The sequence below is a fragment of the Zea mays genome, chromosome 9, assembly GCF_902167145.1.
Source record: "Zea mays cultivar B73 chromosome 9, Zm-B73-REFERENCE-NAM-5.0, whole genome shotgun sequence".
In the NCBI taxonomy this organism is placed as follows: domain Eukaryota; kingdom Viridiplantae; phylum Streptophyta; class Magnoliopsida; order Poales; family Poaceae; genus Zea; species Zea mays.
This window is the reverse complement of record NC_050104.1, coordinates 64,524,473-64,549,205: the sequence shown is the minus strand read 5'-3', so window position 1 is coordinate 64,549,205 and position 24,733 is coordinate 64,524,473. Positions and strand designations below refer to the sequence as shown.

General features: G+C 42.5%; 1 protein-coding gene across 1 annotated transcript; it reads right to left on the bottom strand.

Moving 5' to 3' along the window:
* Positions 1 to 22,410: 22,410 nt before the first annotated feature.
* LOC109942536 (nuclear transcription factor Y subunit B-4-like) lies at positions 22,411 to 24,133 on the bottom strand. Its single transcript, XM_020544609.2, has 4 exons — positions 23,975 to 24,133; positions 23,030 to 23,194; positions 22,721 to 22,726; positions 22,411 to 22,629 (listed from the first exon to the last, which is right to left on the bottom strand). The coding sequence occupies exons 1-4, from the start codon at positions 24,131 to 24,133 to the stop codon at positions 22,411 to 22,413; spliced, it is 549 nt and encodes a 182-aa protein (XP_020400198.1).
* Between the last annotated feature and the right edge of the window lie 600 nt (positions 24,134 to 24,733).

Below are 24,733 nucleotides of genomic sequence, written 5' to 3'. Positions count from 1 at the left end.
ACACCGCGTACTTGGGAGGTGTCATGTAACCACCTCCCTGAAGTACCTCCCACAAGATACGGGGAAAACCCTCTCGTGCAAGCCCGTCAGTGTGGGACTGTGCATTCCCTTCGTCCGAGGATCCGTGAGAAGTCATCTGTGTACGATTAAGCGTAAGTAAAAGAAAAATAATTATAAAAAGAAAAACGGATCACAACTCAGCCTCTCTATAACTATGACAAGGGTACTGGGTGTACTTACTTTGCCATCATTTTGTATTAAAGTTCTTACCCAATTATTAAGTAGTTTAATTAAGGATGCATGCATGCTCGTCCTGAACGACCTCACATCAACTTAGAGGGAATAGGGAAGAACTTCCATCCCTTATAGTAGCCGGTAGGGCTTACTCAAATAGCCACCTAGCTACCCTTCTATTGTCCTAAGGCTTCATGTCCTAGGTCTATCCTTATCGTCTTGACGATCTATCCAACATTTGTTTCTAACCGGTTTTACCTTGAAAAAAGGATGGTGTTCATAGTTTATTGATTCCTCTGTGGTGGTACGAGCTCCGATACCAGCTGTGTCGGAACTGCCCGAATTATTACAACTTAAGTGCCTAAGTCCCGCCTTAGAGGCTAGACCACACTTAAATGGGAATAACCCGTCAATCCCTCGGATCTAGTCCGACGAGGCCAATGACAGGATCAAGTACCACAATCTCACTCGATGGTGAGTCACAGAGCAAATACAATAAAGCATAAAACCATACATTAAGGAGTATTAAACTTATTACATCGTCATCAGAGTTTTTGCAAAATAAGTCATCATTGTTCAAAGTGCAGCGAAATAAAACTAACGATAACTAGACAGAGAGATGGAGAAGCCTGTCCCATCACTCCTCATGCTCCTCCTCAGCCGAGGCAGGATCCCACTCGACTGTCCAACCCGGTGGCAAGATGGACGGCCAAGTCACTCCAGCAACCATGTCCTCCAGAGAACCTGTAAAATTATGCCACAAGCAAGGCTGAGTATACTAATACTCAGCTAGACTTACCCGGTGTGAGGATTCTACTCCTCTACCTCTAGACATGCAGCTGTTTGGCTGAGGGGTTTGGTTGCCAAAAGCACTAGCTGAGTTTATAAATCAAATTTTAGCTTTGTCAAGTTTTAGTGTGACTCTCTTAAGACTAAATGTGTACTATCTACTCATTCATGGTATCAAGCACATTTAGCAATCAACATCTTTTGCCACATCATCACATCTCCACTTGTTACTCAATGCAGTACAATGGATCAAGCAGTCTCATTAGCTGCGAGAAGTAGACGATTCGAATCGAGTTTTTATCCTTGCAAGGTAAACCTAAACACACGACGTGGCGAGGCACTCCGTCCCCACACACATCAACCGTCCCCATCGATTCCCTGGCAATAGATCAGGGCTCACTGCCTTGGCGTACAATGCCTCACTGACCCCGACTGCCGTCGTGCAGTGACCGCACTTGTACCCACCATAACCGGAATGGGAGACCACGTCTCAGGTCGCGTGAGGGGATATGTCTGCGGGCAGGTTCAATCAGGTACTAGGCTTACCAATTTACCATATTCCTCGGCATATGTTTAGTACATTCAAACGCTTGACACAGGTATCCGCACGTTAATCCTTATTCCAATTTCATCTCGTAGACCACGCATCCCCATGGATCCGTGTCCACAGACCGGTTATCAATATGATATGAAAGTGGGTACAATCAATGTCCTGACCTCGCGCGAGTGCTAGAAAAATCACTCGACTTCTACCGAGGTCCCTAATTAGCAAAGCAGCTACTCGACCTAGCATACTAGTATTCATTCAACCAGGATTCCTGAGTTCATGCAACTAGGGTTTCAATCAACTCCTACACTTAAGTGCACATCACAAGCCTACAAACATTAAGTGTAGTAAGATAGCATATAGAACAGGTTATGCATAAAACCGGGGCTTGCCTTCCAAAGCTGGGGCAGGCTCTGATGCTGGATCCGGGGCTACCTCCTGAGCAGCTCCTTGCTCCGGCACGAGGACGTACTCTCCGTTAGCGAGGTTGCAATCTATCGAATGCAATGAATAAGAATATGTATGCCATGATTATGCAGGATTTAGTAAACATTATGCTAAGTGAAAGAAAACTAAGTCAGTTAGTAACTTAGGGTTTCTTGGTCATACGTGGCTCTTAGTGGTGTATGCTTATCAATTTAGGTTTGGGCTTTGTTAGGGATAAGCATAGTGGATTTGTAACTTGGATTTCCCTTAGATGTTTTAGTAGACATTTTAAGGGATTTTGCTGGTTGGGTTAAAATGACATTACTCTCATTATTAATTTCCTTTTTCATTTTCTCTTTATGAATTCTAGGGTGGGTTTGAACTACAACAATGATTTAACCTATTCCAAAAATTCTGAAAATTTACAGTAGGCTACTATTGGTCATTGTAGTTTGTCCTATGAATTTGAGGTGAAAACTAATTCAATTACTACTTGGACAAAATTTACAAGGATAGGTCTTAAAAGGGCACTTTACACTATAGCTGTGATTTAATTGAGGTTTCTGTACCAAATTGTATTTTTTCCAAATACATAGGTGATATTAGGCCTCTGTGTTAAAAATTACAGAAAAAGGCCTACTGCATATTTAGTTGTGGATTTCTAAAGTTTTATGTCAAAAAGGCACTTACTACTATCTTGTTATTTGAAAAATGTCAAACAACAGATTTCATATTTTTCCTATGTTTTGAATAACAAAACATTAGTTATCCCAAGGTTTGGGGTGTTTTCTTCTTGGGGTTATTTTTCTAGGGTTATTCTAACTTTTCCTTGTTTCCCTAAAATAAAAAGTATCTCATTTATTCTGTACTAAACAAGGGTATAATAAATTTTTCTAGTAAACTACACTGAATAAGTAAACTAACAAAAATGTGGGTGCTCCCTGGTTTTTTATTTAAACCACTTTTAATATTTTCTCTAACTTTAGGCTAAAAATGATTTAAATGATAAACTCTACCTTAACTTGGCGTACAGAGGGGTTCATTATTTTTAAATAGATTAAGAAGTGATTAAGTACTTCCCTAAATTTTCTTAACCTCAGTCTAACAGTGTAACTATTTTTCCTTCTATTATTTAGCTTTTGGCCAAATTCATATTTAAATCATAACCTTAAGGTTTTCAGTAGCACTTAGGGGTTTTATATTTTTCCTAAGTAGTTTACATTATTTAGGATCTGGCAAAATTGGTTTGACTCGATTTGGTTGAATAAAACTGAAGTTATGAATTTTACAAGCTCTGTTTGCATTTAAATTTGAAATATTAAAAAGGTTTCCTGGAAAACCAGCTTACACCGAGGACCCTGGGTTTATTCCAAATCAATCCACTCATTTCTACCCCTGCGCCACTATTCCTCTGAGTCACTGATAGTTCAAAACCCCCCCAACCTTTCCTTCTTCTTCCCCGAGGTCCTTCCCCTAATGCAAACAGTACCCGCGGGAAAGAAAAGGGCAGTGCGGCTTACCGACGGTGAGAGAGGGCCAGCGAGGGGCGGGGTTGGCTTCTGGAGGTCCTGGTGGTCACAGCGGTGTACGGCTCGACGGCGGTGGTGGCCGGAATCGGCCGGTCCACATGCGCAGGCGGGTGATCTCGTCGGTGGCGGGTGTTCTGGCTGAACCACGACGATCTGGTTCAATTAAACGGTGCGATGAGCTCCACGGGATGACGTACAGGCTATGTGCACAAGGAATCGAAGAATGGGGCAGAGATTTACCCGGTCTACGTTCACCGACGGTCGGGTGAAGTCCGGCGACCGTGGACTGGCTTCTCCGGCGAAGCAAAGTCCGATTCCTTGCTCGGGGAGCTTCACCGAGGCATGCACGGTCTCTTCCGAGGGTTAGGAACGGCTGGGAAGGGCTCTGTTGGCCGGTCTACGGTGGCAGGGGCTTGGGTGGCCGTGGGCACGCCGTGCGCGGGGCAAACGCCGGTGGTTTCGGGCTCCAGTGAGGTCGAGCATGCGCGGAGGAGTACGGTCGACGCCTGAGGGGGCTTTATAGGCACGGGCGCGAGCAGGGGACATGGGCACGGCTCAGTGCGGCGCGGGGCGCGCGGGGTCGGGCGCGGGCGTGCTCTAGCGCGCTCAGAGCGCGTCGAACACGTGGAAGTGTTCTTCTGCCCGTGTTCAAGAGCTCGCCGAGATCGCTAGCGTGCGAATCTTGGCAAAAATCCGGCGCAGGCCTATTCCTGGCACCTAGGGCTACCTCTTATGTGTGAGTCCCCATGGCAGATATGCCCTAGGTAGGGAGATATGCGGACGCCAAATCTGGCTTGTCCCTCTTCCCACATCGCGACAAAAGCCATGCCAAATCATGTCAAACGTCTAGGGCTCGGTTTCAACTTTTTCAAGGGGGTGCCTTAGGTGGTATGCCACATTTTTGGTATACAACTTATGTGGTTTTGGTGCTATCTACTAAGTGAACACGGTGGATCTTTAGATTAGGTGTAGAATTTGACTTGGAGAGAATTAGAGAGCTCTAGCTCTCTCTCTACTTAAGGAATGGATTTGGGGTTCCTTAAGGGGTCTTTTTGCAATGTTTCCTCTCTATATTTGTAGATTATAATGCTAATTAAACTTTGGCTAAGGGTTAACTTAGGATTTGCACATTTGCTTAATCTTTCCCTTCTTAAACCAGGGTTTTGGGAGTTAAAAGCTCAAGAAGGTCTAGGGTTGGTTCTTCTCTTGCCCAATGGTGATAATTGCATAAATGCTTGGGTAATGCTTTTGGTCACTAACATTCTTGGTTAATACTTGGTTCCCAAGGTTTTGGGGCTCCCTCTCTTCCACTTAACCACATGAGATAACAGGTCATAGGTGCAAGTAGGGAGTCAGGGCCTTGGTAACACCTAGGGTGTTACAACAGCTATACTTAGTTGATTTTAATAGAGCTGAACTCGACACTTGCTTAATTGCTAAGAGTAACATGGTTTGGCTCTGGCATCGTCGACTAGCCCACGTTGGGATGAAGAATCTTCATAAGCTTCTAAAGGGAGAGCACATTTTGGGACTAACCAATGTTCATTTTGAGAAAGACAGGGTTTGTACCGCATGTCAAGCAGGGAAGCAAGTTGGTGTTGATCATCCACACAAGAACATCATGTCGACTGATAGGCCGCTTGAGCTACTCCACATGGATCTATTTGGCCCGATAGCTTACATAAGCATCGACGAGAGTAAGTACTGTCTGGTTATTGTGGATGATTATTCTCGCTTCACTTGGGTGTTCTTTTTGCAGGATAAATCTCAAACACAAGAGACCTTAAAGGGATTCTTGAGACGAGCTCAAAATGAGTTCGGCTTAAGGATCAAAAAGATTAGAAGCGACAATGGGACGGAGTTCAAGAACTCTCAAATTGAAGGCTTTCTTGAGGACGAGGGCATCAAGCATGAGTTCTCTTCTCCCTACACGCCTCAACAAAATGGTGTAGTGGAGAGGAAGAATAGAACTCTACTTGACATGGCGAGGACCATGCTTGATGAGTACAAGACTTCGGACCGGTTTTCTGCGGAAGCAATCAACACCGCTTGCTGCGCCATCAACCGTCTCTACCTTCACCGAATCCTCAAAAAGACATCGTATGAACTCCTCACCGGTAAAAAGCCCAATGTTTCATATTTTAGAGTCTTTGGTAGCAAATGTTTATTCTTGTTAAAAGAGGTAGAAAATCTAAATTTGCTCCCAAGGCTGTAGAAGGCTTTTTACTAGGATATGCTTCAAACACAAGGGCCTATAGAGTCTTTAACAAGTCCACCAGACTAGTTGAAGTTTCTTGTGACATTGTGTTTGATGAGACTAACGGCTCTCAAGTAGAGCAAGTTGATCTTGATGAGCTAGATGATGAAGAGGCTCCGTGCGTCGCGCTAAGGAACATGTCCATTGGGGATGTGTATCCTAAGGAATCCGAAGAGCCTCCACATGCACAAGATCAACCATCATCTTAAAATCCAGCATCTCCACCAACTCAAGATGAGGACCAAGCTTAAGAGGATGAACATGAAGATCAAGAAGATGAGCCACCTCAAGAGGAGGACAATGATCAAGGGGGAGATGCCAATGATCAAGACAAGGAAGATGATGATAGTCCAAGGCCGCCACACCCAAGAGTCCACCAAGCAATACAAAGAGATCACCCAGTGAACACCATCCTCGAAATATTCAAAAGGGGGTAACCACTCGATCTCGTGTTGCTCATTTTTGTGAACATTATTCCTGTGTGTCTTCTGTTGAGCCATATAGGGTGGAAGACACATTAAGGGATTCAGATTGGGTGTTGGCAATGCAAGAGGAACTCAACAACTTCACGAGGAATGAGGTATGGCATTTAGTTCCACGTCCTAACCAAAATGTTGTAGGAACCAAGTGGGTCTTCTGCAACAAGCAAGATGAGCATGGTGTGGTGACAAGGAACAAAGCCCGACTTGTGGCCAAGGGATATTCACAAGTCGAAGGTTTGGATTTTGGTGAAACCTATGCACCCGTAGCTAGACTTGAGTCAATTCGTATATTACTTGCCTATGCTACTTACCATGGCTTTAAGCTCTATCAAATGGACGTGAAAAGTGCCTTCCTCAATGGACCAATCAAGGAAGAGGTCTATGTTGAGCAACCTCCTGGCTTTGAAGATAGTGAGTATCCTAACCATGTATATAAACTCTCTAAGGCGCTTTATGGGATCAAGCAAGCCCCAAGAGCATGGTATGAATGCCTAAGAGATTTTCTTATCGCTAATGGCTTCAAAGTCAGAAAAGCCGATCCTACTCTCTTTACCAAAACTATTGCAAATGATTTGTTTGTATGCCAAATTTATGTTGATGATATCATATTTGGGTCTACTAACAAATCTACTTGTGAAGAGTTTAGTAGGATCATGATTCAAAAATTTGAGATGTCTATGATGGGGGTGTTGAAGTATTTCTTAGGATTTCAAGTCAAGCAACTCCAAGAGGGCACCTTCATCAGCCAAACGAAGTACATTCAAGACATACTAACCAAGTTTGGGATGAAGGATTCCAAGCCCATCAAAACACCCATGGGAACCAATGGCATCTCGACCTCGACACAGGAGGTAAATCCGTAGATTAAAAGGTATACCGGTCGATGATAGGATCTCTACTTTATTTATGTGCATCTCGACCGGATATTATGCTTTCTGTTTGCATGTGTGCAAGATTCCAAGCCGATCCTAAGGAATTTCACCTTAGGCCTGTGAAACGAATCTTGAGATACTTAGTTCATACTCCTATGTTTGGTCTTTGGTACCCCAAGGTATCCACTTTTGATTTAATTGGTTATTCAGATGCTGATTGGGCAGGGTGTAAAATTGATAGAAAGAGCACATCAGGGACTTGCTAGTTCTTGGGAAGATCTCTGGTGTCTTGGGCTTCAAAGAAGCAAAATTATGTAGCTCTTTCTACCGCCAAAGCTGAGTACATTGCCGTAGGCCATTGTTGTGCGCAATTACTTTGGATGAGGCAAACCCTTAGGGACTATGGTTACAAATTAACCAAAGTTCTTCTCCTATGTGATAATGAGAGTGCAATCCGCATGGCGGATAATCCCGTTGAGCACAGCCGCACTAAGCACATAGCCATTCGGTATCACTTTTTGAGGGATCACCAACAACGGGGGGATATCGAGATTGCATATGTTAGCACCAAAGAACAATTAGCCGATATCTTTACCAAACCACTAGACGAGAAAACTTTTACCAAACTTAGGCATGAGCTAAACATTCTTGATTCTAGGAACTTTGATTGATTCCTTGCACACATAGCTCATTTATATACCTTTGATCATCTCTTTCATTTGCTATGACTAATGTGTTCTTCAAGTGCATTTTGCTAAGTCATAGATTGAAAGGGAAATGGAGTCTTCGGCGAAGACAAGGCTTCCACTCCACTCCATCGAATTATTCATCCTTCGCCGTCATTCCTCACCGTTCTCCAATTTGGTATAATCTTCACTCCTATATTATTTACCAAAGGGGGAGAAAGTTTGAAAAGGGCTTATATTTCACTCACAAGTATCCATTTTTGGAGATTCATGCCAAAGGGGGAGAAAGTATTAGCCTAAAGCAAAAGGACCGCACCATCACCAATTTCAAAAATGTTGTCTTTCAAATTTGTATTAAAAGAAGTTTTTTAATTGGTATCTTATATTTGACATAATTTCAAAATTGGAATAACCTCTTCAAAATTAATATCTAAAACCCTCTTGAACACTAAGAGGAGAATTTCATTGAGGGGGAGTTTTGTGTCACACCCGGGTTTCAGGGCACCAAGACCCGGGCGCGAACATAATCACCAGGTATGCTAGGACCAAGTCTCACACATATGATGAATCATGGCACAGGATCGAATGTCACATCTTTACTATATAATAGGAGTTCTATACAAAATAAAGAAATAATTACATTATAAGGAGACAACGGTCCAGCAACCCAAAGTTGACTGGGAGACGACGGCCTAGACCTCTCACGAACACATCGCAGCATCCTCCATGCGCCTCATCCTGCGGTACCTAATCTTGACCTGTGGGGGGTGTGAGACAGCAAGAGTGAGCTCACATACGTTCATCGCTAAACAAGTTGCGGGGAATAATGTGCATGAACTCGCCAAAGGTGGGAGCTCATGTGAAGTGTAAGGCTTACCAAAGAGGATGGTTAGAGCTGAGCATTGCTTTTAAAGTTGGTCAAAATTTTATTAGCAATTACTAAGTATAAGTAAATACCAACCCAATTAAGTAGTAGAACAAAAGTAACAACAACACCTGCAATGCAATGCATATGACAAATTGAATTTAAGTTCCATAAATTAATCATGTGAGTGTCCGAGCTGCTCATGACCGTGAGCACGACTAGTATACCAGTTTTACACTCTGCAGAGGTTGCACATCTTTACCCACAAGCCATGTTACCCATCTGCCAAGAGACGGCCAATCCCATACACCTCTACCGAGGAGGCGAGGCAGGGTAACACTACGAGGCCTTTACAAAGTTCCACTAGCTTCAGAAAACCCGCTACAGTTTATAGGAAGCTCCAGTGCAGGAGTCTCTCGACTGACCGCCATCGCAGCAAAATCAACCAAGGACCTCCCTACACTGACCACTCCCCTACTGCCCTTGCCCCTTTCAGGTAAGGTAATCATCCACTAGCTTTCCTAGTTAATCAGCCAAGGGCGTCCATAAACCTTTGTGGTAGCACTGTTTTCCCGGGAGGTTCTCCATGTTCCCATTAACATAATGATCTTATCATGAACAGTAAATAATGAACAGATAATAAAAAGTGTAATCATGAATAATATATCTCCATACCCAAAACCACATAAAGCAATAGCAAGTACTACCCAAAAAGTTCAGTGGTAATCAAGGTATAAAGATAGTCAAACTGGGGTAACCTATTGGGTCCATCAAAATTAACCTATTCAGATCATTATGATTAATAAGAACATGACTGGGTAAAAAGAAGTGATCAAGGGCACAACTTGCCTGGGACTTGAGATTCCAGGTACCAGGATGATCTTCAGGTGGCTCGTAACCTCGCGCTAGTCGTAGCAATACAAACAAGCATGGTATAGGAAAAATTAACATCACACCAAACATAAGACCAAACTATATATAAGAATATTCTACACGTCCTAACGAGATCGTAGAAACAAGAACCACTAAATTCGGAGCTATGACTATTAATTTATGAATTTCCAAAATTATTTAGTGCTCAGAATAGATTAATCCTAATGAACAAATTTAATTCTAGTTTTATGATTACACAGTGTTACTGGTTGATAGATAATGTTGAGACAAAATTAAGGCCACTGGAATGAACTAAAAATGATTTAATATGACTATTCTATGAATTTATTGAGTTTATGTATTAATAAGTATTTTCCAAATTGTTTTTATTATTTTCTTGGTTCACTGGACTGAGCGTTAAATTCCAGAAAGCACGGGGGCTAACACAGAAATATTTCCTAGACTCAGGTTAACCTACAGAAGGACAACAGGTTGATTTTAAAATTCCAGGAGGGCTCTTTTGCATAATCGCTTGGCTGAAGGGGTATGGATAACTACTGGCCGTTGAATCTCTATCTGACGGTTGTGATTAGATTTTTTTATAAAACCTAAATCAGTATCCTACGACAGCCACTAGATTAAGATCCGATGGTCATGAGGCATCCACGCCGTAACCCTATCTCGATCGCAAAGCCTGCAACCGACGGCACAGATTTAATCGAGTGAAGGGGTATGGGTCGATCTAATCTCAACCGCCCACAAGTGATCTGACGGTGACGAGGCGTCTTCCCCGCCCGACGCTAGAGCGCGGCGGCGCCCGGTGCCCTGCCCACGGTGGACGCCATGGCCGGCAACCATAGGTCCCTGTGTACTAGCCTGACCAAGTCGCGCAAAACAGAATAAAGAAGGTAGCAGCACAGTAACTAAGATACTCACCGGCAACAGAGACGACGACAAAGGCTACAGGCGACGCTTAGACGACAGCTAGCGAAGAACCATGGAGAGCGTCAATCCGCCAATGAGTCTAGGAAGCTGCTCGAGCATGACTTTCCCCCTTTTCTTGGCCCAGCGAAGCACTCGAGCAATCTAACTGCGATATCAGCATGATAGCCCGCCCCGACGACAATCCCTCAACGATGACGCTTGGTTCCCGCCACCATCTAGCTCGTCCTTCGGGGTAGCTTCATCGGAAAGGGTTGCGGCCAGGTTTTATATAGCGCCAGGACGAGTCCGTGGTGAGAATATATCGCTTGGTTGTTATGGCTTAGGAGGTTGAGCCTAGGAAAATCTCACCCCATCGAGTATATCCTGCTGCTTGGGATTGGAGTTGACTCCGACCAAGGGGCCACAGGTTAGTGGGAAACTGGGTGGTTGAGCGAACGTAGGAAGCTTGATCATGGCTGTAGTTCGTAGCCAGGGAGACATTAATGTAACTAATCTAACGGATGACATGGACGTGATGTCGTAGTGATTAGTGAAGCCTTCATCGGCTAGGGGGAATAAATAAAAGAAAAAAGAACCGGAAGGAAATATGGTTGTGCACACGTGAAGTGGACTGATGGGTCTGTAACTTGGCCCAAGCGCAGGTAAAAATTCCTTTTTGTTTTTTTTTCTACTTCCTATTTTCAGTTTTATTATCTATTCCAATTCACAAATTACATACTTAATTGTAATTGAGTTTTAATATCCAAGTCGATATGCAACAACCAAAAATATCCATCATGATATGCAAGTCATATATATATATATATGTGTGTGTGTGTGTGTGTATTATTTTTTTATCCATTTTGATAAATGCTTCAAATATGTAGTGGAACAAAGGGATCACTTAATTCACTTAGTAATCTTTTCATTTGATCTTTTTTAGAAAAGATATTCAATCTAGAAGTAATTCCCAAGGTAAGAATTTATATATATTAATCAGAACCTTTGAAGAATTTCTCTAAAATCCCAAGTTAGAATTTTGGGGTGTTACAAATTCTACCCCCCTTAAAAATAATCTCGTCCTCGAGATTTGTAAGAAAAGGGATACAGAAAGATTGGTTTGTAATTCGACTTTTAGTCCATAATTGGTTCAAAAATCCAGAGCCTTTTTTATAGTCGATAGTGGGTGAGTAGGAGAGCGTAGATATATATATCCACTTTATTATGCAGGATAAAAAGATATCTTTAAAGCATATATAGATTTGGGTAAGGAGTGGGTAAGAAAAGACTCCATCCAAGATTGTGGATCTTGATTCCTTTGAGGATCCGCCTTGAATCTTATCCTTCCTTGATTTGATGATGGCGAACATCTTTGATCTTTGTTCTTGAAGTTGTTATCTGAATTAGGGACATGTAGTTAAGGCAGATTTGTAGGTGACAAATAGGTAGAGCCGCTAGTTTAGTAGGTGTCTATGAGTTAACTAAGTTTAAGCAGAATTTGTCTTGTTGTTTTGCTTCTAGGTCGGGTTAGGTAGGTTATGCAACCCAACATGTAGGTCAGGTTGGTTGTATACGACCAAGTTAGTACAGGGCACCAATTTTAGGTTAAAACATGACTATAGAAGTAGAGTCTAATCTATTTCACCAAGATTAACTAACATGTTAGATAACTCACTTTAGATTGGATCATATTAGAGTAGATGGGATCTAGGTTAGATCTGTATAACTAGATTAGACTAGATAATATCTAATTACTTTGGATTAAATCATGGTTGTTACACTAGTGCGGGATAAATATGCTTATTGGGGCAAGATGAATCCATAAGGATAAGGTAGAATCTTTTGAGGTCACTTAAACCTGTTAGGATAAGATAAAATCTTTTCAAGATAAGATAAATTTATTTAGGTAAGCGAGTATCTTTTAAGATAAGATGGATCTATTAAGCTAGATATTTTTTTAATGAGGGACAATTTAAGTTTGATTAGTTATATATATGACTAAGTATATGTAGATGCAATTGTGGACAATATTCCACAACTCATCGCACTCAAACAAAGATCCAAATCAGACAAGTATCATAAGAACAAACATTCAAGCACATAGATACCTATAAAAATAGTTTTGTTTTTGTTTCTTAAGAGTAGGTCTCCTATTCCTAAAGTCACTTCAGGCACAGGATTTCAAAGTGTGAAATCCACTTTTGTCTTTAGAAGGAAAAGGTATGAATAATCAGAATAAAGTGGAAATAGATGAGAAAAGATTAAGATAAGTTTAGAAAAGAATCAGACTAAGGTAAGTCGACAATGGTTGTCCAGTTCTATCTAGGTTTCGTCCTACAGTCAACATTCCTCTGATACCACTTCTGTCACACCCGGGTTTCAGGGCACCAAGACACGGGCGCGAACATAATCACCAGGTGTGCTAGGACCAAGTCTCACACATATGATGAATCATGGCACATGATCGAATGTCACATCTTTACTATATAATAGGAGTTCTATACAAAATAAATAAATAAATACATTATAAGGAGACAACGGTCCAGCAACCCAAAGATGAATGGGAGACGACGACCTAGACCTCTCACGAACACATCGCAGCATCCTCCATGCGCCTCATCCTGCGGTACCTAATCTTGACCTGTGGGGGGGTGTGAGACAGCAAGAGTGAGCTCACATACGTTCATCGCTCAACAAGTTGTGGGGAATAATGTGCATGAACTCGCCAAAGGTGGGAGCTCATGTGAAGTGTAAGGCTTACCAAAGAGGATGGTTAGAGCTGAGCATTACTTTTAAAGTTGGTCAAAATTTTATTAGCAATTACTAAGTATAAGTAAATACCAACCCAATTAAGTAGTAGAACAAAAGTAACAACATCACCTGCAATGCAATGCATATGACAAATTGAATTTAAGTTCCATAAATTAATCATGTAAGTGTCCGAGCTGCTCATGACCGTGAGCACGGCTAGTATACCAGTTTTACACTCTGCAGTGGTTGCACATCTTTACCCACAAGCCATGTTACCCATCTGCCAAGACACGGCCAATCCCATACACCTCTACCGAGGAGGCGAGGCAGGGTAACACTACGAGGCCTTTACAAAGTTCCACTAGCTTCAGAAAACCCGCTACAGTTTATAGGAAGCTCCAGTGCAGGAGTCCCTCGACTGACCGCCATCGCAGCAAAATCAACCAAGGACCTCCCTACATTGACCACTCCCCTACTGCCCTTGCCCCTTTCAGGTAAGGTAATCATCCACTAGCTTTCCTAGTTAATCAGCCAAGGGCGTCCATAAACCCTTGTGGTAGCACTGTTTTCCCAGGTGGTTCTCCATGTTCCCATTAACATAATGATCTTATCATGATCAGTAAATAATGAACAGATAATAAAAAGTGTAATCATGAATAATATATCTCCATACCCTAAACCACATAAAGCAATAACAAGTACTACCCAAAAAGTTCAGTGGTAATCAAGGTATAAAGATAGTCAAAGTGGGGTAACCTATTGGGTCCATCAAAATTAACATATTCAGATCATTATGATTAATAAGAATATGACTGGGTAAAAAGAAGTGATCAAGGGCACAACTTGCCTGGGACTTGAGATTCCAGGTACCAAGATGATCTTCAGGTGGCTCGTAACCTCGCGCTAGTCGTAGCAATACAAACAAGCATGGTATAGGCAAAATTAACATCACACCAAACATAAGACCAAACTATATATAAGAATATTCTACACGTCCTAACGAGATCGTAGAAACAAGAACCACTAAATTCGGAGCTACGACAATTAATTTATGAATTTCCAAAATTATTTAGTGCTCAGAATAGATTAATACTAATGAACAAATTTAATTCTAGTTTTATGATTACACAGTGTTACTGGTTGATAGACAATGTTGAGACAAAATTAATGCCACTGGAATGAACTAAAAATGATTTAATATGAGTATTCTATGAATTTATTGAGTTTATGTATTAATAAGTATTTTCCAAATTGTTTTTATTATTTTCTTGGTTCACTGGACCGAGCGTTAAATTCCAGAAAGCATGGGGGCTAACACAGAAATATTTCCTAGACTCAGATTAACCTACAGATGGATAGCGGGTTGATTTTAAAATTCCAGGAGGGCTCTTTTGCATAATCGCTTGGCTGAAGGGATATGGATAACTACTGGCCGTTGAATCTTTATCTGACGGTTGCGATTAGATTTTTTTATAAAACCTAAATCAGTATCCTACGACAGCCGCTAGATTAAGATCCAATGGTCGTGAGGCATCCACGCTGTAACCCTATCTCGATCGCAAAGCCTGCAACCGATGGCACAGATTTAATCGAGTGAAGGGGTATGGGTCGATCTAATCTCAACCGCCCACAAGTGATCTGACGGTGACGAGGCGTCTTCCCCGCCCGACGCCAGAGCGCGGTGGCGCCCGGTGTCCTACCCATGGTGGACGCCATGGACGGCAACCAGGGGTCCCTGTGTACTAGCCTGACCAAGTCGCGCAAAATGGAATAAAGAAGGTAGCAGCGCAGTAACTAAGATACTCACCGGCAACAGAGACCATGGAGAGCGTCAATCTGCCAATGAGTCTAGGAAGCTGCTCGAGCATGACTTTCCCCCTTTTCTTGGCCGAGCGAAGCACCCGAGCAATCTAACTGCGATATCAGCACGATAGCCCGCCCCGACGACAATCCCTCAACGATGACGCTTGGTTCCGGCCACCATCTAGCTCGACCTTCGGGGTAGCTTCATCGGAAAGGGTTGTGGCCAGGTTTTATATAGCGCCGGGACGAGTCCGTGGTGAGAATATATCGCTTGGTTGTTATGGCTTAGGAGGTTGAGCCTAGGAAAATCTCACCCCATCGAGTATATCCTGCTGCATGGGATTGGAGTTGACTCCGACCAAGGGGCCACAGGTTAGTGGGAAACCGGGTGGTTGAGCGAACGCAGGAAGCTTGATCGTGGCTGTAGTTCGTAGCCAGGGAGACATTAATGTAACTAATCCAACGGATGATGTGGACGTGATCTCGTAGTGATTAGTGAAGCCTTCATCGGCTAGGGGGAATAAATAAAAGAAAAAAAAGAACCGGAAGGAAATATGGTTGTGCACGCGTGAAGTGGACTGATGGGTCTGTAACTTGGCCCAAGCGCAAGTAAAAATTCCTTTTTGTTTTTTTTCTACTTCCTATTTTTAGTTTTATTATCTATTCCAATTCACAAATTACATACTTAATTGTAATTGAGTTTTAATATCCAAGTCGATATGCAGCAACCAAAAATATCCATCATGATATGCAAGTCACATATATATATATATATATATATATATATATATATATATATATATATATATATATATATATATATATATATATGTGTGTGTGTGTGTGTGTGTGTGTATTATTATTTTTATCCATTTTGATAAATGCTTCAAATATGTAGTGCAACAAAGGGATCACTTAATTCACTTAGTAATCTTTTCATTTGATCTTTTATTAGAAAAAGATATTCAATCTAGAAGTAATTCCCAAGGTAAGAATTTATATATATTAATCAGAACCTTTGAAGAATTTCTCTAAAATCCCAAGTTAGAATTTTGGGGTGCTACATTTTGTTTAGTCAAAGGAAAAGCATTTGAAACAGGGGGAGAAAATTTCAAATCTTGAAAATGCTTCTAGAAATCTTATTCATTTACCTTTGACTATTTGCAAAAAGACTTTGAAAAGAATTTCCAAAAGAATTTGCAAAAACAAAACAAGTGGTGCAAGCGTGGTCCAAAATGTTAAATTAGAAGAAAGCATCCATGCATATCTTATGAAATGTGTATTGGTTTAATTCCAAGTAACCTTTGCACTTACAAACTAGTTCAATTATGCACTTATATATTTGCTTTGGTTTGTGTTGGCATCAATCACCAAAAAGGGGGAGATTGAAAGGGAAATAGGCTTACACCTTTTCCTAAATGATTTGGGTGGTTGAATTGCCCAGCACAAATTATGGAACTAACTAGTTTGCTCTAGATGATAAGTTCTACAGGTGCCAAAGGTTCAACACAAATCAATTAAAAGTCCAAGAAAGAGTTCAAATAAAAAGAGCAAAAGACAACCGAAGGCTGCCCTGGTCTGGCGCACCGGACTGTCCGGTGTGCCACCGGACAGTGTCTGTTGCACCAGGGAGATCAACTCCAAACTTGCCACCTTCGGGAATTTGGGAAGCCACTCCGCTATAATTCATCGGACTGTCCGGTGTGCCAAGTGGAGCAACGGTCGCCAGCGCAACGGCCGAGTTCAACGGTCGGCTAACAACGCTACAGTGCACGGACTGCGCGCGCAGAAGTCAGAGCAGGCGCAGATGGCGCACCGGACAGTGAACAGGACCTGTCCGGTGCACCACCGGACTGTCCGGTGGCCCACATGTCAGAAGCTCCAACGGTCGAACCCTAACAATTGGGTGACGTGGCTGGCGCACGAGACTATCCCGTGCGCCCGTCGACAGACAGCCTCCCCAACGGCCATTTTGGTGGTTGGGGCTATAAATACCCCCCAACCACCTCTCTTCAAGGCACCCAAGCATTCACTACTACTCATTCAATACAACAGCAATACACAACACTCCAAGACACAAATCAAAGCCTCCGATCAAATCAAAGTCCACAATTCAACTCTAGTTTTTAGGACTTATGAGAAGATCGACTTGTGTTCTTTTGTTGTTCTTGTTGCTTGGTTGGCCTTTCTTCTTTCTCTTATTCTTACTCTCAAAGCCTTGTAAGCAAAGCAAGAGACACCAATTGTGTGGTGGTCCTTGCGGGGTTTAAGTGACCCAGGAAATCAAGGAAGGAAGCTCACTCGGTCTAGGTGACCGTTTGAGAGAGGGAAAGGGTTGAAAGAGACCCGGTCTTTGTGACCACCTCAACAGGGAGTAGGTTTGCAAGAACCGAACCTCGGTAAAATAAATCACCGTGTCATCTGCTCTTATTCGCTTGTGATTTATTTTCGCCCTCTCTTTCGGACTCGATTATATTTCTAACGCTAACCCCGGCTTGTAGTTGTGCTTAAACTTTATAAATTTCAGATTTGCCTGTTCACCCCCCCCCCCCCCTCTAGGCGACTTTCAGTACTTTTCACTATGATGTCATCGACATATGTTACAACATTCCTGCCAATTTGAGAGCTAAGGACTTTGACAGTCATTCTGTTGAAGCTTCCTCTAGCATTCTTGAGCCCCTCGAGCATCCGAAGATAGCAGTAGGTCCCACTAGGGGTTATGAAGCTTGTCTTAGGCTCATCTTCCTTCGTCATCCAGATTTGATGATATCCTGAATAGCAATCCAAGAGGCTCATGAGCTCCGAAGTAGCTGCTGCATCCACGAGGGAGTCTATTCTTGGCAAAGGGAACTCATCCTTCGGACATGCCTTATTAAGGTCCATAAAATCAATGCACATCCTCCATTTTCCATTGGCCTTCTTCACCATCACAGTATTGGCTAGCCATTCTAGATATGTCACCTCCCTAATTACTCCGACAATCAGGAGTCTTTTGACTTCGTTTCTTGCACCTTCGGTGTAAGGACCAAAATGTGTATAAGAAAAAAAATAATAACAAAATAAATATATTGGGAAATGAAATAGTAAATTCAGATATATCAAATTCTACTTGAGTGTTGAAAATCGAGAACTAAATTTTGAAAACCAAGAATTATTTTAGAAAAGGAAGAAAACAATAGGAGTGTATTTCATATTTCTAACATCTATCCAATAAATAAAATAATTCAAATAAGCATATATCTATTGCATCATGTTGGAGTTTATTTGTTTGTGCATTTAAATGAAATAAAAATATATTAAGGATTGAAATTGGGAATTAAATCTACTTTGAAATCTAGAATTTGAAAATGAGTAAGGAAAAGAAGAGAGAAGAAAAGGGAAACAATATACTATAAAGAAACAAAAATAGATGAGTAAATATACTTTTCATGAGGGCACTTTTATTTGACCACTTAATCTGGGTGTGAAACTCACAACACATTTGAATTCAAACACTAGATTTTTTAATTTAAAAGGGGGTATTCAAACCATAAATTGTAAAAGGAAAAGAAAGGAGAGAAGGAAAAGAAAAGAATATGCACTATGATGAAAAATATACATGAATACTTATATTCCTTCATGTTGGCACTCTTATTTGTGCACTTAATTTGTATGTGAAACTTATCAATGGATTTGAATTTCAAAACCAAAGTTTGAAGTTTGGAAAGATATGCGAAACTAAAATAGAAAAGAAAAAGATAAAGAAAACCTGCGCATGGGCCGACTTCTCCCCTGCCCTTGGCCCACGTCCAGTTAGCTGCATCTGCTCTCAGCCCATTCTCAGATTTCCCTCCCAGCCAGCCCACCATAGAAATTCACCGTGCGGCCCATGGACCTCCGCACCACAGGATCGACATGCGGGGCCCCCTCTTCAGCCGAACCTCGCGCGGGCACCGTCTATGACGCGCGGGCCCCAATAGCAGGCATCTTCTCCCTAAGGGTTGATTTGGTGGCAAGGGGGTCCCGGGAGGATCGGAGGGGATTGAGGGGGAAATGAATCTCCCGGGATCCCGGGTCATGAAATCAATCCTAAAGCGGAACATTGGGGAAGCAGAAGCACAACGGAATCCGCTTCCTGCGTGGCTTCAACGGCGAAACTACCGCGCGCAAGCTGCGCGCCAGCCGGATCCCGGGGCCGTTCTGCCCGCCATTCTCGTAGCTCTATCCGTGCATATAAGCACCCCTTGCCCCCTTCTTCCATTAGGTTAACGCATAAACCCCGGGCCGTCCACGCCATGACTCTGCCGCCGCCATATCTCAAGCCTGCACCTTGTCGTATGGAATAGCGCTACCCGCGTGAGGTCTGTTGCCAGAGTAGCCCCGCACGTACGTCTCCATTGGACCTTCGCTCGTCGAGACAAATAGTCATAATACCAGGGCGGCAAAGCATGAAGACCTCTTGCCGGAGTTCATTGCCAACCCGTTCCTGGCTGTGTGCAAACGTCGCGGCTCCACCCATGAGCGTGGTTGGGGGCCTGTTTCCATAAAAGCTGGTGAGTATCCACTCACCTAGACCCTCGTCTCCTCGCATTCTCTTTCATTTAGCAGTAATTAGGGAGGATTGTCGTTGCCATTTGGGGCCTGGCGAGCTTGTCGGTGTACGCCTGGGCCGTCGGTCCGCCTCGGGATCATCTTCTGTGGGTTGCGCTGATCTCGGGGAGGAAGTTTTGTAGCACCTGCGGGCACTTCGTGTGGGTGGTGGCGAGTTCGGCGTGCCTCACCAATGGCGCTGCCGTGCTCCACGCTGCTCAGGCTAGCACCGAAGAGTGAGAGGAATGGAGAGAGAGAGAAAGGTGAGGGTGCTTGGGCCGTTAGATCGTATGTGGGTCGTCCGTTTGCTGATGGGCGGTGTGCGATCAGATGTGGCGGGTGTAAATTGGGGACCCTAGATCAGGAGATGTGCGGGTAGAATTTGATAGTATGATTTTAAATTGCCACCGTTGACGTGCGATCCTGCGGGGGACATTCCATACTGGTTCGTCGACAGTGGGTCTAATCTGAGCCCTAGGCTTTGGATCCAACGACCCACGGTCACACATACCCCTTCGGCCGCCCATTTTATATAAAAGCCCCTGCATTTAATAAAAATAAACCCGCCGTCCCGTTTTGACCGTAGCTGAGTCTTAGCACATCTTGCGCACAAGAACCCGTGCTTCCAGTTATTCATGCGCCCAGTCCAGGAAACTAGAAAATCAAGGAAAATGAAATAGGAATTGATTTTTAATGCAAAAATAATTACTAGAACTTGTATAATTCCTAGAAAATTCATATTAAATCCTTTTTAGCCCATTCTAGTTCCTATAATTTTGCATTATTGTTCATCATTTATTACCACTGTTTTGACATGAAAGTCACATTAAAATTGATATCCTATTTAATCTTGTACAAAACACAAAAAATCATTAGAAATTCATAACTTAAAATCTATAACTCCGAATTGATCTGTTCAAGTTGCGTTTGTCTCGTATAAATATTTACTATGCAATAACAACATTTATTATACCATGTCTCATTATTTTATAATTAGATCTGTATTTAACTGATTTGGTTAGTCTCGCTAAACTGCTTATCATTATTGACTACTAGAATATGATCTATGGTCAATTTATAACTTAGATTAAAGTTGAGATAATTATTTATAGAATAACCTCTCATATGAGTTATATTAACCAATTTATAATATAGATTGATATTTTAATCACATAGATCTTCTATAAAATCATAACTCCTTAACCGTAACTCCGATTTTAGTGGTTCTCGTCCCCACGATCTCGTAGCTTCGCGTAGATCATTATTGTTCATTTTATTCTTATATTTGGTGTGATGTTAATTTTGTCTATACCATGTTTGTTTGTATTGCTACGACTAGCAGTGAGGTCGAGGATCTGAAGATCATCCTGGTACCTGGAATCTCAAGTGTCAGGCAAGTTGTGCCGTTGATCCACTTTTGTTACCCAATAATCACTACAAAAAATGGTTTTTTATGACAAAAGTAAAGTGTCATGTTTAGTACAAAATTGGTCATAAAAAGCATCTTATGACGAAAATGCTGCGTCATAAGGGTCGTCATATAACGACCGTCACATTATGTACCTTGTGACGACTGTTCAGAGTACCGTCACATAATGTCATCACCTTTTGTGACGGCTGTGTTCGTCTGCCACATATTGTTGCTATATATGACGGTGTTATCTGTCACATTTTTTCCAGTCAACGCGTCACCTAATGTTGGGATCGTTTAATATGGCACCCACATACAGTGACCATACAATGACGACACACTGAGCTCTCATGATAGCTCACATAATCATAATACACAGAAAAGCCATCATACACAACATTCTCATCACAAGTCATACACAATTCCAGCACACTAGTTCTTCCACAAAAGAGGTTCAAACATACAAAGGTTCCACCACAAAGGTTTGAAGCATTCAAACAGACACCAATGTTTGGAAGGAAGGTGGATGAGCGACTGATCTGGCTGAGACTATCAGCAACAATCTTGGAGGGTGACTTTTGTGCTTCTCCTTCTTCTAGCTCTCTTTCCTTCTTTGCAACCATTTGCTCCTACATAAAATGAATGTACTTAGTAACAAGGCCATACAAAATTGTTGAATTAGGCATTTACTTGAGTGTAGTACATGTAACTTACATATATCTCATTTGCAAGCGGAGTACGGCCATTTCAGGGACTATTCATACATTCCCCAAAGAAATCAACAGCATCCGGCTCCATATTTTTGTACTTAGTCCTCTGTAGCATATAAAAAACTTGGGATATAAGATTTGCCATGAAATATTGGTACATGCCAACAACAATACAACATAGTGTCTAGTTCATCAGCCTTTTAAAAAGCAACCTGGGATTCAGAAACTTATCATGACAAAGCAAACAATGTCTAGTTCATCAGCCTTTTAATTAGTCACAAGTTAGTCGAATTACAGATTTCCAAATATGGCAGACCTCAAGAATCAATAAAAACTCAAACTCCATATTGAACTGCTATGCTAAGCAAGTACCCCTACTGCTGGTTATCAAACAGAAGTCCTGACTAGTAGTATCAATTTAAGTTTCTTCCTTAAGCTCACCAGATGATTCTAGTTTGTAAATACAGTTGCTAATGATCCGGTTTCTAAAAATTAACATTTCTCGTCTTGGTGCCGTACCAGATGCTGTGCAACAGAAGAACCATCAAATAGATATGTGTCGATTAGGTATAATACACAAGGAATACTAATGTGAGTCAAGAAAGCTTCTTCATGCAACTAACTAATATCCTATGCCTCGTCATGACAAATGCTGAGGCATGTGGAGAACCCAGTTATGCTATTAGGACATGAAGCACTGCCCTAACTGAAATAGAAGATGCATAAAGAAAGCGCCGTACATTTTAGAAAGAGGAGATGTGAAGTAACAGATTAGGTAGAGGGTTATTTGGTGGTAGTTTTGCAACCAGAAAGTAAATATTATAGGTGATCCAAGTTCACCATTGGGTAACATCTGTTTCTTTCCATTCTGATCAGAAGACTTTGAACCCTTTGTGTCACCCTACAAGATGTTGGGAAAAAGTGCATATTTCAGTCAACCATGGTACAGAAAGACAATAGATGACCAACACACAACGATATGCAAAGGTTACCTCTGTCTTCAATGCCATCAATCAAGGATAATAAACATTCAATATCCGTTGTCCATTGTGAAGATAAAAAAAACAACCCATCAGCATACGAGAAAAATGATTCTGAAGGAAACAACTCAATACATAGCAAATGATAACTCTGAAACATAAATTTTATGTTCCATATAAGACAACGCTTTAGAATGGCATAAATCCAAATTTTTGTCTCCTAAACGCGCACATATTGTGCCTTGGCAGTTGAACACAAGATATAAATGAACGAATATATACCCAGTAAATAGGATTAGAGGAGGATAACTGGAATGATACCTCCCGGTAATTGTTGAGGTAGATCTTGAGGGGCTCAACGTATTCCTCGAAGCCGAGCGTACCCAAGGACCAGATGATGTCGTCGTCGTTGATGGTCTTTCGCCTCTCCTTGACGTTGGGAAAAATAACGTTGCGTTGGGAAGAGGAAGAAACGGAGGAGTTGATGTTCCATTAACGCGCGAGACGAACGGATGGCGAGTGCACTGTGCCACGTCGCGTTGATGTTGCGGACGTCGGGCTCGTCGGCTTGGTCGACCGCCTGACTCAACGCAGGGCGCGCGGACCGTCGCGGTCGGGACGCTCGGGTCGCGCGGTGCTGATGCCGGTCGGGGTCTTGGGCTCGGCCGCTGGTCGCGTGGGCGTCGCGGCAGTGATGCGCAGGGAGCTCGGTAGCTCGGCCTTGGGCGCGGGCGTCGAGCGTAGCCTGGGCGGCTCGGCCGGCTTGGGGCGCGCGCTGGGCGTCGATGGCGCTGGGAGCTCGGTCGGGCGGTTGTGCGTTGAAGAGAGCAGAGAGAGGAGAGAGTTAGGGGAGAGAAGAGGGAACACAGCAGGGGCGGCGGCGGCTTGGCTGGCTGGAAGCCAGCAGGCGCGCGCGCGTAGGGTTAGAAGATGGGCCCTTAGTTGGGCCGGCTAGGTTAGGAGGGTTTTTGTTTTTTTCTTTTTTTTTCTAATTTCGAAATACATTTTTAGATAGCTCAAAAATTCATAAAAATTCACCAAAATTATATATAAATACAATATTTATTTTTAGACTAATAATTATTTAATTATCATATTAATTACAAGTATTTCTTTTAAGAAACATTGCTATAAAACATCCGATGCGCATACAAAGAAAATGATTCAAAGTGCAAATAAATAATTAAACACTTAAAAAATTATTACCATATTTAACATAATAACCAAATTTATTATTTTTAGTTGATGGCTTTTATGGTGTTACATGAACTCGGAGACACACTCCTGGATGGACTCCCTGGCGTCCCTAGCGATCTTTCCGTTCTCCGGCACCGCGCGGCGCATGATGCGCCCGATGTTGGCGACAGACAGGAATCGGTCCTGCTCCTTGCCCCCGCCGCCGGCGTTGGCCTCCACCTCCGACATGCCGAGACCCTGGACGCCGCCATGGTGGCGCCGGCCGTTCACCAGCGGCGGTGCGGCGGCGTGGTGGGCACGAGTGGCGGCGCTAGGTTGAGGGGAGGGAGAGGACTGGGCTTGTCTGGGGTGGTGAGCAGCCGAGAGGATAAGGTAGGAGGGAAATTTTGGTCATTTTGGGCGGGAGATGGGGAAGTGAATGCGGTCAACAGAAAGGGGTACGGTCCTTTTTTGGAAAAAACATAAAGTGACGCCGCCAAATCATCACATAAAGGCACATCTAAGCGTGATAAAAGTAAAACCGTCTACCGGCTCCTGGCGCCTGACAATATATGACGAATCTTCGTACCCTTATGTGACAACAAAAACACTATCGTCATAAAATCTTCATGGCCTCATGAAATTATGACGATTCAAAAAATTCCATCATATTATGTGACATTATATGACGATAACTGACCTTGTCATTAGGTATTTTGTCATAAAAGGACAAATTTCTTGTAGTGAATATTCTTTATTATCATTATTATTGCATAGTATTAATTTTGATGGGATCCAATAGGTCACCCTAGTCTGATTACCTTTTTACCTTGTTTACCCCTGAATCAC